Below are 14,370 nucleotides of genomic sequence, written 5' to 3' on the forward strand. Positions count from 1 at the left end.
GGAACGAAGATCGGATACCGGAGGAAAGCGAAGAAAAGAGAAAGAGCTTTGTGCGAGAGCGGGACAGCGGTGTAGAAACGAGGAGATTATTGCCGCGCCGACTGTGGCAACAGGGAAGTGTCGCTCGCGCAACGAGCGTCCCGAATATACTTGTAGTGGATATTTTCGATTCGAGCCGATTGCACAACTCTCTCGGCTCGACAAGCACGCGCGTGCTCCTCTGCGTACAGCGGTTATTCGACGGCGTCCTGCATATACGTATAAGTGCGTACTTCGACTTGCTTCTGCGTGGTAATTAACGTTTCTGCCTTTTAGTCGACGACTTTCGAATTACGATCGAGCCGACTAGGAGTCGCGACTCGTTTAATTAACCTTGAATCGGAAAATCCGGTAGGTGTGCAGTTGCCGCGTAAATACGCGAACGCCAATCGCATCGAGCAAGTTTATGATCCTTAAAGGAAACTAGATCTCGATCGGTAAGGACGAAAACTGTCGACAAAATTCCCCACACGTTGGGCGAACGTTCGCGTCTTGTTCGGTTTGCGCGAGGTCGAAGGAAACGCTCGAACGCGCGCAATCTCGAAGCGACCGGGAAGAATTAGGCAACGCGGTCGATTTTTATCTCATTCGTCGTCCAAGTATGTCGCAGCGGCGCAAAGTCAAAGTCTGCGGTTGCTATTATTACCTTTTCGTCGAACACCCATGTTTTACCAGCGTTAGCACGTTTCAAGCTTCTTGTTCTTCTTCTTGTTGCTCGCTTGCTAGCGCGTTACGGCTGCGAAAGAATTATGTAACAACGTCCGCTAGACGGAACAAGACGTTCGATTGTCAGGAGGGCGGAACGAGAGTCGAGTGGACGATAGATCGCAAAGCGGCTCTATCTCGCGAGCTTCGCTCTCGCACTCGAGATCCATCTTCCCTCGCCACACGTCCAAATCGATGGAAACACTCGCCAAGAAGATTGGAAGTCGCGCGTTTAGTTTACGCGACACCTTCTCTCTCGATTTCACGGCAGAAACGTTGGAAGTTTCGAATTATCGAAAGATCGATCGCGCGTAACAACTTTCGATTTCGTTATCATCGACGATATTATCGATGACAAAGTTCGATTTCGTAATTAAAATTAGCTGTCTGTTGCATCCACAACCTTGGTTATTATCATTTATATTATATACGGTTGGTATAAAGTACGCGAACGACGTCAACGCGGTAAAAAATAGTAGAAACAAAAAGTAAGAAAGGACGCGTAAGAAAGACGCGAAAAGTTAAGAGCGTCGTAGACGAGAAAGATAAATGAAACGCGTTTTACAAGATTTTGCGAACGCGAATCCTGTACGTAGCTACTAATAGCGTCATGTTAACGGCGCAACATCGATCTCTCGAACGCTATATCGAAGCGCGTAATACAACAGAACGTAATACAACTGCCGCGTAAAAATAGTCGAATATAGCGAGACGTTAGCGGAGATTCCTTGGACGAAGACAAGAACAGCATCGACTCAGCGAAGTACGCGCGTGTCGATGTTATCTCCGGTCGAGGAGTCTGCAAAGCCGCAAAACCTCGCACAGAGAGTTTGACCGTAGATTCGAGTTGCCGGCGTTTTCTCGTTCGACTTATTTCGTTTGTGGTTAACGGTTAGCAGCGTCGCGTTCTCGATAAGCCAGGTAACGCGGCGGACTTTTTCGAAACGGTGAAACCGCGTTTGATCCACGTGTCCGGCAACGGGCTTTCGTGTCGCTACTTACGACACTGTGCAACGCGATCTCCGAGAACCGCACGCGAGCGGTTCGTTTTCTTTTTCTTTACCTTTATATCCTTGCGATACAATATCCCGGCTCGTAACTTCACGCGCGCGTCTAGCGTTACCGCGCGTGGATGCACGTCCAATACGCTCACACGTCCAAGATATGGCTGATCGAGAGACGCTTGCAAAAGGCAAAAGTAGTTTTCTACGATCGAACGAATCGCAAGGTTTCTTTCTCCTGTTGGGACAAATCTTACCATTTTCAGAAGCTAAATCGATCAACTTTGCTTTTTATCAATCTCGATCCACTGTTTTCGTATTTGTGGCGCTTCGTTTGCTCGATATAATATAAACACGATGCAGTTTTTTAACATACGGGAAGATACTTTTCAGTTTATGCAGTTGATCGATGTGGCTTCGCTTCGTTCGGCGATTTGATTAAATCGACGAAAATCGACTGAAAATCAGTTCACCTTTTATCGTAGAATATCGATCGTCGCTACCGATTTCATGGAAATGCAGGTTTAATCGAACCCACTGAACTTTTCTTTGTTTCAGGATACATAAGTTGCAATGCCAGCACGCTGCAATCGCTCGCGCAACTGCACGGTGAGTGAAAACTGCCAGTTCGTTCCTTTTTCTTTCCTCTTGTCTTGGTTCTTTTGTTCTTTTCCTCTTTTCGCCGTTTCTCGAACGTTTCGCTGATACTTGCGGCGTGCCACGTCTCGCTACGCTACGCCACAGGAAGATTCCTCGAGAGAGACCAGAGCCCGTGGTACGCTCAATTAAAATTTACGCTTGCGCAACGCCTTTGCAACAGGCTTGTACACTTTTCTGACGGCAATCAAGGAAACGAAGCCCTCCTCCGCGACGCTCGTTTCCTCCTTCTTCGTTGCAATCGCTGGAAAAGGACTGGCTTCGAGCCTGTACTTTAGTCCGTTGGCCTCCTCTTCCAGGGATATTCGTAGTTTAACGTTCCGCTTCTTCTTCCCTTCGCTCCTTTACCTCCATTACCTTCACCGTGTTGTCCTTTAATCGCGAATTTTCCTTCCTTTCGATATCCTTCGAAGGGAAAAACACGCAGACTGGCAGCGTCCGATAAAAAAAAAAAAAAAAAAATCGATTCTCTGCGATCTTTCGATCGAAAAGAGCACAAAACGACTATGGAGAAAACTGGTATTTAGAGGTAGGGTTTCCTGCAAGTTCAGCCACAGAGATTTCCCGTATATTCCCATGGAACAGGTACGGACGTACCGACGCATATAGAAAATCCTATCTTAACCGAGGAAGAGAGTCGTGCTCTGATTCGCGCGTCATCGAAAAGCGAAGAATTTTCTACTACGTAGCGTCGTATGGTTCTGCCAGCGGACAAGCACGAACTAAAATTACACGAACATGCACGGAATCGGGCGCGTGACAGACACGCACCGAGTCCTCCGCTGATGCGACGATTTTCTACGTGAAACTTCAAAGCGTGAAGCGCACGCGAAACGCACAAGCGAGAACCTATTTAGAGCATAGCGATGTACACGCGTGCCGATAAAAATCGATCGCCTGATCGCCATGAAAAAGCTAAAAAGAAAAGTGGAAGAGAACTCTGCTGAGAACCGTTCCGCTGTTGTTATCACAGCAGCTAACGAACGTATTTTCGCTGATCTTTACGGAGGAAAACCGATAAATATACAAGACAGGATCGGAAGGTCAAGGCAACCGATTGTACGTTCAACGAATACGGCTACTGCACGAGCCGTATAGCTACCGAAACATTATGTAAAAGTAGATGGATCAATTATTCGGATAATCCAGAGCACGGAGTTTGCGCATGCCTGAACAAAACGGTCTAAAACTTTTCCGCAACTTGTTACAAGCAGGCAACGAATTAGAGTTTTGCTGGCGAAATGACCTTTTCCCCGAACGAGGATCGCGATTTAAATGTAAAACTTTGATCGCGTCAAGGTCATAGATATTTCATCCAGGCGTCTAATAAAGTCGACCAACCGCGAAAAAAACGATTCCAACGAGGCTCGATCGCTGCGTATTTTTTCTAGTCTCCTTGCTTGCATAATGAAACGGAACGAGTTGGTCGCTCGTTACTCGACAAGTCTACCGTACAAACCGGAAAAATTCATTTCCCGTGTACGCTCGACCTTTGTGTGTTACAACCTGTCTGATTTCTCGCTAGGAAACGTTCTGTTTCACGGAGATACTTTGCCCGAATATTTCCTTTCGCCCCGCAACATTCCTCTCGCGTTTCTCTGTTTCTTTGCTCGAGGTAAAAGAGGGCTACGTGAGACGGAATCGAGATAAAAATTAGCACGTCGATACTCGATATTTTCACCAGCGGAACGCTAGTCGTCGCGATATAACGCATCGAAGCCAAGGCGTAAGATTTTCCTTGTCCCACATTCCTAGCATCCTTGGCAAAGTTTCGCGTCGTTGACGTTCTTCGTTTGCAGGGTAAACCTGCTCTATACGGCTTCTCTCCGATAAACTAAGTACAAACTTTTCTTTCGTCTTTCATTTCTATACGAAACGTAGCATTCGCACAGTCCACGTATCTCCGTTATCGTGCATAAGTATCTCGACAGTTTCGAACAATAACAAATGGACAAAACTCGCTTCAAATACGACTCTCCGATCTGATTTTCTCTAATTCTCACAGTCTTGTCTCAGACAACCGTACGTGATTAAGTCGATATCGATAATATCGCTTTAAATAAAAAGATCTGTGTCCTCGAAGGACAATATTCTTCGGATATTCTGCGAACAGATCTACGAATATCTAATGGTCTATTACGGATCTAACAGGATTACAGATGTTATTCGCCAGCATTCGTTGAATTATTCTCGCTAATGGCCAACCGCAGTCGCTCTTGAGATCGCGTATGGTTTGTTGAACGACGGAAAAAGCAATTTCTTGGTCGATTAAAAGCAACGATTATCACAAGGAAGTTTATCGCGGAGCGACGCAATTAGGGGTAATTACCGGGGAGTTGTATTCGCGTCGCGCGAATCACGCGACACCAATCACGCGAGCTACTTTTACCGGAGGAGAATAGGGACGCAACGTGTAACGCGATCATACGCCATTGCAAGAACAGGCGCACGTGCGCCGTCTTCATCATCCTACGATCGTTTCGGCGTACTTCTCGTTCGAATCGGTGCAGAATGATTCGCGAGGCCGTTCTTTTGCGACCGTAACGCGCCGCTGGCAAACTCTATCCGAAAGAGAATCGACTAACGGAGGTCTCCTTGATGCACGACACCGTCCGAACAGCGAACTTGCTCGAAACAGTCGTCTCGCTCGCTACTGACGTTACTCGCGGTAGGCTACGTCTGCCGAGAAGTCGATAATTTTCTCGTAAAGGCGCGTCCTCCTTGGTGTTCGTGAATAGCTTGTCTGTCCGCATACTGTTCGCGAACATATGGTTACATATTCGTAGAATATGGTTGTCCGAGGCGTTGCTGCGAATATTTCGAGCACGCGATAAGATATTTTTCAGGTATCGAAAGGTCGCGTTTTGAAAAAAAACTGTGGTTTCGAAAACTCGCGAGTCTTTCTACGAGCAGTGTCCGCGCGACGATCGTAGTTGCGACATACTTTCGTTTTTTAATGAATAGCTGTCCGCAGTTCGTCGAGGTTTTCGCTATCCTTCGCAAGCGCGTCGCGAAGATGGATCGCTTTATTTTATAGAGTTTGAACCCTTCGATCGGAGTTTAAGCGTGTCGCGAAACACGGTGCAACAAGGAGACGGAGAAGAGAGAGAAGAACAGAGAGAGACCGGGGAGACCTGTTTTCAAGACCTGCCTTAACGCGTTGTAAGACGCGTCTCGTATCAAGAGCACTTTCGCGTTCGACGTTGAGAGACAACGGGTGATCAAGAACGAAAACAAGCTTTAAATATACATCGTTAGGATAAAACAAGGTTTGGAAATTCAGCTCTGGAAATTCGTAAAATTTGATCGCCCTGCCGTAACACCGGTTCCGCCATCCTCCACTCTTACGAATTAACCGTACAACTCGAAGCATGGAACAAAGTCGTTTACAACGATAGTCGACGAAGACGCGATAACTGCGTTTCCTGATCTTTCAGCTTTCTTCTTTGTTTGCAAGTCGAATTCTTCGCGTTGCCTCCTGCAAACGTGGCGAGACGTTCCGCAGCCTCGCTTGCACAAGACTTTGGAAAGGTCAAGAGTGCAGCAGGCGTTCCACGCGTTCCCTTTCTTTGTTGGATTATACACGGTACGATTCGCAATATCGCATCGCGCCGAGTTTCGAACGTTCGATTACGTCGCTTTTAAATCCGTATCGTCGTTAATGTCTTTGATTTTCAACGTGCTTTTCAAGTATAGCTGATTAATTGAAAATTTCTCGCGCCGGTAAGCATCGTGCGTTTTACGACTCGACGAATCGTCGTCTCTCACGAAGCGATTTTCCAGCGTAAAAATACGAAGAAGAAGGACGACAGGCGTAGGGAAACCAGAATATCAAAGTACCAGATTTCTATTTCACCTGCGGGATAGACCGACGATGTGAAAAGAAGTTAACGCGAGATACGCAAAAAGGAGGAGAATTGTATCTTCTCGTTTGTTGACGTCACGTGTTTCATAGAAGCAGCGATACGCGTCGAAGCTTCTCAAGCGTTACCTATAACCACGAGCTCAGGTTTGTCGACGAATTCTACAGCGACGAACGTTACGTTTGTATTTTCCAGCATCGAGAATATACTTTTATTTGATTGTTAGTCAATACACAGGGAAATACTCGCAACACGGAAAGAGCAAAGCCACTCGGATAAAATTTATGACGAATTGATTTCACCTTGCTACGCTCGATCTCAACCGAGAATCTATCATTTTTCCATTGTGCTATTATTACTCTGTTATATCGTTCGTATATATTATAATCTTCGCATCCGTGATATTTTCTATATATCTCTATGCCTTAACGTTTCCTCTAGGTGTACACGTAGCTAGACGAGGTTTCTATGTACCTCGAGCAATTTCACAGTCGGCGTGCTCACCCTCTCGCGCGTCTCTGTACTTCTCTCTTGGGATGGTTAGATCGCGGTCTATGGGGTTGACGAACGGCAACCAAGCGGTAGGAGGAAGAGGAGAAGTCGAAGGAGAGTGGGAGAGAGTGGCGGAGGGCGAAGAAGCGGCGAGGGCAGAGTGGCGTAGAGGCAGAGAGACGACAAGCCGTCGAGGTCGACGGAACGAGAATGCAAGAGGGCTGTCGTAAAGTTACTGGCTCTTGAGACGCGCGCTCGTTAATTCGCAGGATTTTCTAAGTCGTTAATAAGCCCATAATTGCAAATTTTTATAAGTTGCGCTGGCAAATGGAAACCTCGAAAATGGTTATGAAGGGTGCGAGGGAGCAAGGGACAGGAGAAGGGAAAGGAAAGCAAGGGTTAGCGACATAGGTAAAGGTGGTGGGGAGCAGACGAAAAAAAGGGACGAAGAAAGAAAGGGAGACGCAGGGTAGGCTAGACAGCCGAGAGACCGCGAAAAGAGAAGTGCGAAAACGTGGCGCCCCTAGTAACGTTTTAATTGCTGCTTTCTCCCCGATTACCATTATCGCTGCACATCGCGCGTCCGTTGCGTTACACTCGCTCGCGTTCCCATTTCCTCCAACAGCTTCGATTCTTGTCCTTTCGCGAGACCAATCCATCGATCTCCTTCTTCCGGTAATTAATTCTCGATTTTCCTCCGATAACATCCGATAGACTATTCGCGTTCTATCGCTCCTTGTTTCACCGTTATCCGGAGGTCGCTGAAACGAACGAGAATCGTAAAGAGTATATCGCGATATCAAAATTACGATATAGAGTTTTGTAATCACGATACATAGGAAATTCATCACGACTTAGAGTATCGGAGGATTACTCGATGGATTTTTGCAGACAATACGAACGAGTATGTATCTCTCGGCGTCCCGTTTGAATCGACTTCGGCAGCCAGAGCAATAAAATCCTTGCGAGCTTATCTAAAATTAAATCCATTGCCCAAATAAGAAGGGGGAGTGTATCTTTGCTAGGAATTCGACTGTAACAGGACTTCGTAGTAGGGCAGGAAGAACGTGATGAGAGAAGAATGGCCAGGCATCGTTCATGAAACAACATTCATTATGTTCTCTCAACAATGAACGATTATTACGGTAATCCCTTCTCTTCTCGTCTCTTCGGCTTTTCCTCTTTCACTCCTCGAATCGAGTCAGGATGTCTCGCCTTTCCGTGTCTTCGTTCTCCTACGATGCTCCTCGTTTTTTCAATTTCACAGCGACGATCGTTGCGTCTCGATACTTTTCCAAATAATTTCGATCGCCGAACGATTCAAATAGAAACACGGAACAACGTATCGACAAGAAATTACGACAAAGGATATATTCCCGGACGAGCCGGCTGACGTTCCGAAATTTATGAAGCTCGTATCGAAATGGAAAATCATGCTGGCAGAGGAGAGTCGTTTATCGCGCAAATGCGCTTAGAACACGCTGCCGTGCATTTGCATACGACTCGTAAAAAAATTCGTCACGTCGCGTGACCAACTGTCTATTTGTCAGCTCCCTCGTCGAAACGAGCAGGGTTTGGTTGCCCAATAAACGATTGCGCGTCTGTTCTTTTCCACGCCTCCAAAAGTTAGACCCGGAAAAGCTGGTCGAACGTACGTTGCAACGATACGAGACCGTCTCTCGCCACCTGATGTCTATCTGACAAAACGTCGAGATGGATTAAACGCGTTGGCGTATTTAATAATGCAACGAGTGCATGAATTTATAATAGTATTAAAATTAGTATAAGTACACGAGATAGTATACGCCAGTTATAATCGTCTCTAGCTCGATACTGTTATGCCGATCGGATAACGATTCAACCGTCCACGTTCATACATTTATATCGACGAACGTTAGCACAAAAAAGTTAAAGTTATTATGTAACTCCGGTTGAGCATTACAGATAACGGCAATAACAATCTGTCCCAAGTTCGTTTGCCTCTAAATCTTGTAAACCAAAACAGCGTTGGTATTCGAAGGCAGAATGATATGGGTCTGTCAGATTCGAATTTTCCGTTGACTTTCTCTACGATCACGTGGCGCTACAGCGTTATTATAAACGCGATCGTTGCCACGGTAGAATCAGTTGGAAGTAGAATTGTCGTAGCCTGTTACCGAAACCCCTTTATCGAACGTTTATATATTTATACAGAATTTATAGGAAAATCCGATCTCTTTCGCTACTTTTGTTCGTCATGCAGACTCGATTTATTCGCAGAAAGTGTCGTGAAAGCTTTATCAGCTGCAACGCATCATCGTGTCGCTCCGCTATTGGAGCGGTAGGTTAGTAACATTGCACGATAGCGCGATTCCTGCGTTTCCACTGTACGTGTACTGTAGCTTACGTGCCAATGGGTGCGCGTCGTCGCGAGAAAAATAAAATGTAAAGGAGAAAAAGAAGAAGAAAAAAAAAGGAAAAGAAGAGCAGCGAGGAAGGAAAAGAGAAACGCTGGCTTACGATGGGTCGACGTCGAAAGACCAGGAAAGCACGAAACGAGCGTAAGGGGAACTGTTTACCGACGATGGGGTGCGGTAGAGAGGTAGTGGCTATAAAAGGTCATTCACCTCGGCTAGCTTTCGCGCACACCCGTTTCTTTTTCACCGCGTTCTCGAATGCGGGTCGTTTAGTTAGCGATACGACCGCGAAACGCGAACAAAACGATTCGGTGTACCTCGTGCCATTCGGCTTTCAGTTACCGTGTCCGTCGCAAGTTTGGTCACGGCGTGGAAATGTCAACGAGTTGCGCCACTCCGCGATGACTCTCCTGATTCTGAAATACGCACGCTGCGTTTGATTTATTTGGCCAGGAATGTAGAACGAAGCTTGCACCTTGGTTACCTGCCAAAGCTAAGGTATCGGTGTAGTGTGTAAAAGGGTGACGAATGGAAGGGAGAACGTAGGTGGAACGGGCACAGGGGGCAGCGCTACCTGTAATATTGATCCATAGAACCTCCTAGCGTCGACGGCGTGCGTTAGAGGGATGTTCCCCATTACTGTTGCTGTACAACCGAACGAAAACATCGCCCCTCGTTTCAATTTTGCTACACGTGCTACGAGCTTCGACGTTTTCGACATCCCCCCCTCTCTTACGACCATTCTTACGAACACGGAAAAATACGTTTCAATTATCTATTTCCTTAGCTAATTTTGAAACCAAGAGTGGCTTCTCGCACGTGGTTCCTAACCAACGTGTTATTTTTCCTACAGACGACACGTTCTCTTCTTTTTTCAGACAGTCGTGTTTAATTTCGCCATTTAATGTTCAGACTGTCGCTTCATCGGGCGATCAGAATCGACCAATTACAATACATCGGAGTAGAGGATCGTTAACTCTTCGCTGTGATCGCGTACCTCGTTCTTTTCCGTTGATGCGCGTGTTTGTACGCCGCACGTGGAATATTTAATAAGACGCAGCGTGAGTAGCGAATACGAGCGATCCGTTAAATATGGCAGTGTTATCGCGTTTAAACGAATCGTCATAAATTATTCGCATCGTCGAGAACGTTTTCGTCGCGCTCCAGCATTCTCTTTGGACATGGAACGTCTGCTCTCTAGGAAAGCTCTCATTCTACGACCATCGACTAATCGAATAAATATAATTTCAGTGAAAGGCCGCGTCTTGCCGTGTTTTCCGAAACAATACGTGCCAGAGGGTGGAGCGCGAGGGTGAGAGCACGAGCATGGCATAGGCGCAGTCCCTGGTAATAAGGCTGCGATTATCCGCACAGATTATTCTACGGCGAACCGGTCGCCATCGTTCGCCTCCCTCGATCTCGAACCCTCGTGTCTCGTGTTTCGTGTCTCGTGTCTCGTATCTCGTGTCTATACTTCATGCATATAGACGTATCGCGATCACACGCGTGGATCAATTTATTTCCCTTCTCCGTGAGCTACTTGAAACACCTTGCGCCGTTCTTCTATCTCGCCATTCTCCTTTTTCATAATAAAATCTGTTTGTCGAATAAAACGTCGATGTGCCGACGTTTCACCGACGCGTGAAACATTTTTCCATTGAATTTTCAAGATCGCGATGTATCGTAATTCACATCTATCTATCTTTGTATCACACACTGTATCTTCTTAAAAATCTGACGCTTTATTTTGATAAGAATCAACTTCCTATAAAGCGTACGACGACTTTCTGGACTTGTATCTATCGTACGGGTGAGATTATAAGCTGGAAGAAGAAGATAGAAAAGAAATAGGAGAAAAATGAGCGTGGAGCGGAAGAAGGAAACTTGGCTCTTTGCTTGGACAGAATCGACGTGTTTGTTCGCGGTTTAGCGATAAAAGCTGTTAAAAAAGAATAACCCTCGTGGCATATACGTACGTAGGTACCTTTGGTTAGCGTATTTACGTATCACTGGGAAGAAGAATAGAAGGGAAAGGGACGTGGTCCCCTAACTCGCGTGACATCGTTCTACGATTTGCAGAGCAGGCGAGCGTATCGCGCTCGTGTCCCGATCCCTCGAAAATGCGTCAAAAACGAAACGTTCTACCCTCCGCGATCAAACTTGCTGTCAGAGTCAACGAATGATTGACGAGGAATCGGGTAAAGCGGAGTTAGTAGAAAAAGGAGGACTCGCGACTTAAAATCTTCTAATCGATAGGTCGCGCGGCGTGCGCGTGTGCCAGTTACGCGATCTCGTGCTGGAAATGCGTTGATTAAATTTTACTTCCTTTTTTCGTTTCTACGAGTCGTTGATAAATAATTGCATACGTTTGTTCGTTTCCTGCATTAGTTGTATTAAGATCGGGAATTTTAACCTAATTTCGATAATTAGGGAATCGATCTTTCGATTATCGCTCGTCACAGTGCTAGTAGAACGTCCAAGATATTAAAATATCATTCGTCTTAATAACTATGCCATTGACTTTTACAAAATTTCTTTCACGGATTCTCATCTCCGAATTTAACCGGCTGACTTTACTTTCAAACTTATCTCGTTCGATCGTAAAATCACGTTAGAATCGGTAAATCCGCAAAAATATACTCAAATACGCTCGTGTTGCCCCACCTTTGATCTTCGTGTCTATATGTACGCTAAAGGATTCTTTAATCCGTTAATAAACAAACAAAATGTCAAGTTGCGCGTAGGATATACCGCTGTGAGCCACGTTGATTAATAGGAGATCCTAAGAACCGGGTGCTGTTGGAGGCCCTTGCAGAGCTGGCTCGAGTAATCGATACTGCACCAAACCGGGAACGGGTAAAACCGAAGGGGTGGGCGAGGCAGCACGATGGACACCATGTGTCCTCTCTTATCCACCTACCGAGCAAAGAATCGTTCCGATTCTATTCGAAAGCCGATTGCTCGGACAAACGACGATCGACTTATTTTTCGAGCTATATGATCGCCTGGAAGCGAATAGTTTGGCGTGAAACTATCGATCTTGCCGGCAAATGAAAAAGAAAGATGAAGATCGAACAATAAGACTCGATTGTTCCGCTCGACTGCGCGTACGCTTTGTCCGTTTTCTGTTTTCTCTTTTCGCGACAGCAAGAAACAAGCGGTTACGTTTGCCCGACTATTTTGCATTCGTTATCGAAACGAGAATTCGCCGTTAGCAATGGCGACGTTCGTTAGAAGAGCGAGATTCCCGGTCAGAAGAAGATACAGTGAGTTTTTCTCGGATCGATCCGAAATTACGCGTGGCATCGGCCCCGATTTCTCCTAACCGTCTTGTTGCCATGTCTATGCGTAAGAATCGTCGCTATGCGATCACGCTTAATGATATTCAGGTTATGACGATCGCAAATACTCCTCGACCCTTTATATTTCACGCAGTCTAACACGAATCCAAGAGCATCGATCTATTTTCGGAGCGAAAGCTCTACGGATCAACGACTTCGATTCGTATTCGCGTTTTCTCGAGATGAAAAGTTCGACGAAAGCAGCGAACGAAACGAACGTTGGAGGAAGCTTGGCTGGATCGCGCGATCGTGGTGGTCGATATCAAACGGAAAAGAGAAGAGACGCGAAATAATTTAAAAAAAAATAATTTTTCTCTTTTTAATTTCTAATTAGCGGGCAGTGGCTCCGGGATTATGTCGATTAATATAACCGAATAGTTAAGAGTCGATTATTCTCGTCTTAAAAACAGTGGTCGAAAGAAAGGAAAATAACGAGGAATAAACGTAGTGTGTCTATGGTTGCAGGCAAATCGCCGTTCTTTCCAAGTCTGGAGGATCAGAGCGGCACGCTGCTAGAAGATCCGAATGCAGCGAGTCAGCTTGATGGCGTCGGTGTTGGCGTCGGTGTTGGAGTCGGAGTCGGCGTTGGAGTTGGCGTCGGTGTCGGCGTCGGGGTTGGAGTCGGCGTCGGTAGCGGCATAACCGGCTCTCAGACCGCACCGCTTTCCTCCCCGAGTCGGAGCAGTCCTCACAGTCAAGGCAGCGAGACCGGAGAACGCTTCTCTAGGAAGGTGTTTGTCGGTGGTCTGCCACCGGACATCGACGAAGGTAAGCTTTTTGTTCCGTGATTCGCTTTTTCTATCCGTTCGACGTTCGTGTATATCTGTTGGCGAATCGTACGGTTTAACGGGACGACGAACGTTTTTCTAACTGCTCGTTATCGTCTCGTTTCAGAGGAAATCAAAGCCAGTTTCCGTCGTTTCGGATCGTTGGTCGTCGACTGGCCCCACAAAGCGGAGAGCAAATCCTACTTTCCACCGAAGGGCTACGCTTTCTTGCTTTTCCAGGTAAGCGAGAAACTCTCGCTGTGTTATGCTCCGAGTAATAGTAAACTCGCAGTTTGGCTACTACGAAAGATGCAATTCGATTTACTTAGTTCACGTACGTGATACTACGAAGCAACGAAATAATATCGAAGATCGACACGATCGTGTATCGATAATTGAAAATTGTCAAGATCGTTAATTAGAACGTCGAATAACGAATAAAGAGACACGTTAATTAGAATGTTTTCCTTGACGACAGGACGAAGCGTCCGTACAACAATTGATCGACGCGTGCATTCAAGACGAGGAGAAATTGTATCTATGCGTGAGCTCGCCAACGACCAAAGACAAGCCGGTGCAAATTCGACCGTGGCGACTGAGCGACGCGGATTTCGTGCTGGACGCTTCGATGCCGTTGGATCCACGAAAGACGGTGTTCGTCGGTGGTGTTCCACGGCCGTTGAAAGCCGTCGAGTTGGCGATGATCATGGATCGACTTTACGGAGGCGTGTGTTACGCCGGTATCGATACCGATCCCGAGCTCAAGTATCCGAAAGGAGCCGGCAGGGTCGCTTTCAGTAATCAACAAAGCTACATAGCTGCCATATCGGCGAGATTCGTTCAGTTACAACACGGCGACATAGACAAGAGAGTGAGTAGTCACTGCGAGCGCCCTTTTCCCTGTATTCGATTCCATCGTTTGTAACTATCGCTCGTTTATTTTTATTTAGGTCGAAGTCAAACCATACGTTCTGGACGATCAAATGTGCGACGAGTGTCAGGGACAACGTTGCGGTGGCAAATTCGCGCCGTTTTTCTGCGCAAACGTTACCTGCCTACAGGTAAATTCTTTCATCTCGTTATACATTTTTCTTCTTTTTCGTTATTTT

The 14,370-nt window shown here is 46.3% G+C and overlaps 1 protein-coding gene across 2 annotated transcripts in view; it reads left to right on the top strand.

The window, feature by feature from the left end:
• Nucleotides 1-14,370, top strand: part of Orb2 (cytoplasmic polyadenylation element-binding protein orb2) — a 61,147-nt gene that overhangs the window by 37,177 nt on the left and 9,600 nt on the right. For both annotated transcript variants that reach the window (XM_072015688.2, XM_072015689.2), the window contains 5 exons: nt 2,304-2,354; nt 12,960-13,262; nt 13,389-13,501; nt 13,740-14,132; nt 14,212-14,322. In XM_072015688.2, the coding sequence (XP_071871789.1) occupies nt 2,304-2,354; nt 12,960-13,262; nt 13,389-13,501; nt 13,740-14,132; nt 14,212-14,322 (971 nt within the window). The remainder of the gene's footprint in view (nt 1-2,303; nt 2,355-12,959; nt 13,263-13,388; nt 13,502-13,739; nt 14,133-14,211; nt 14,323-14,370) is intronic.

This window comes from Bombus fervidus, chromosome 13 (genome assembly GCF_041682495.2).
Source record: "Bombus fervidus isolate BK054 chromosome 13, iyBomFerv1, whole genome shotgun sequence".
NCBI classification, from domain to species: Eukaryota; Metazoa; Arthropoda; class Insecta; order Hymenoptera; family Apidae; genus Bombus; species Bombus fervidus.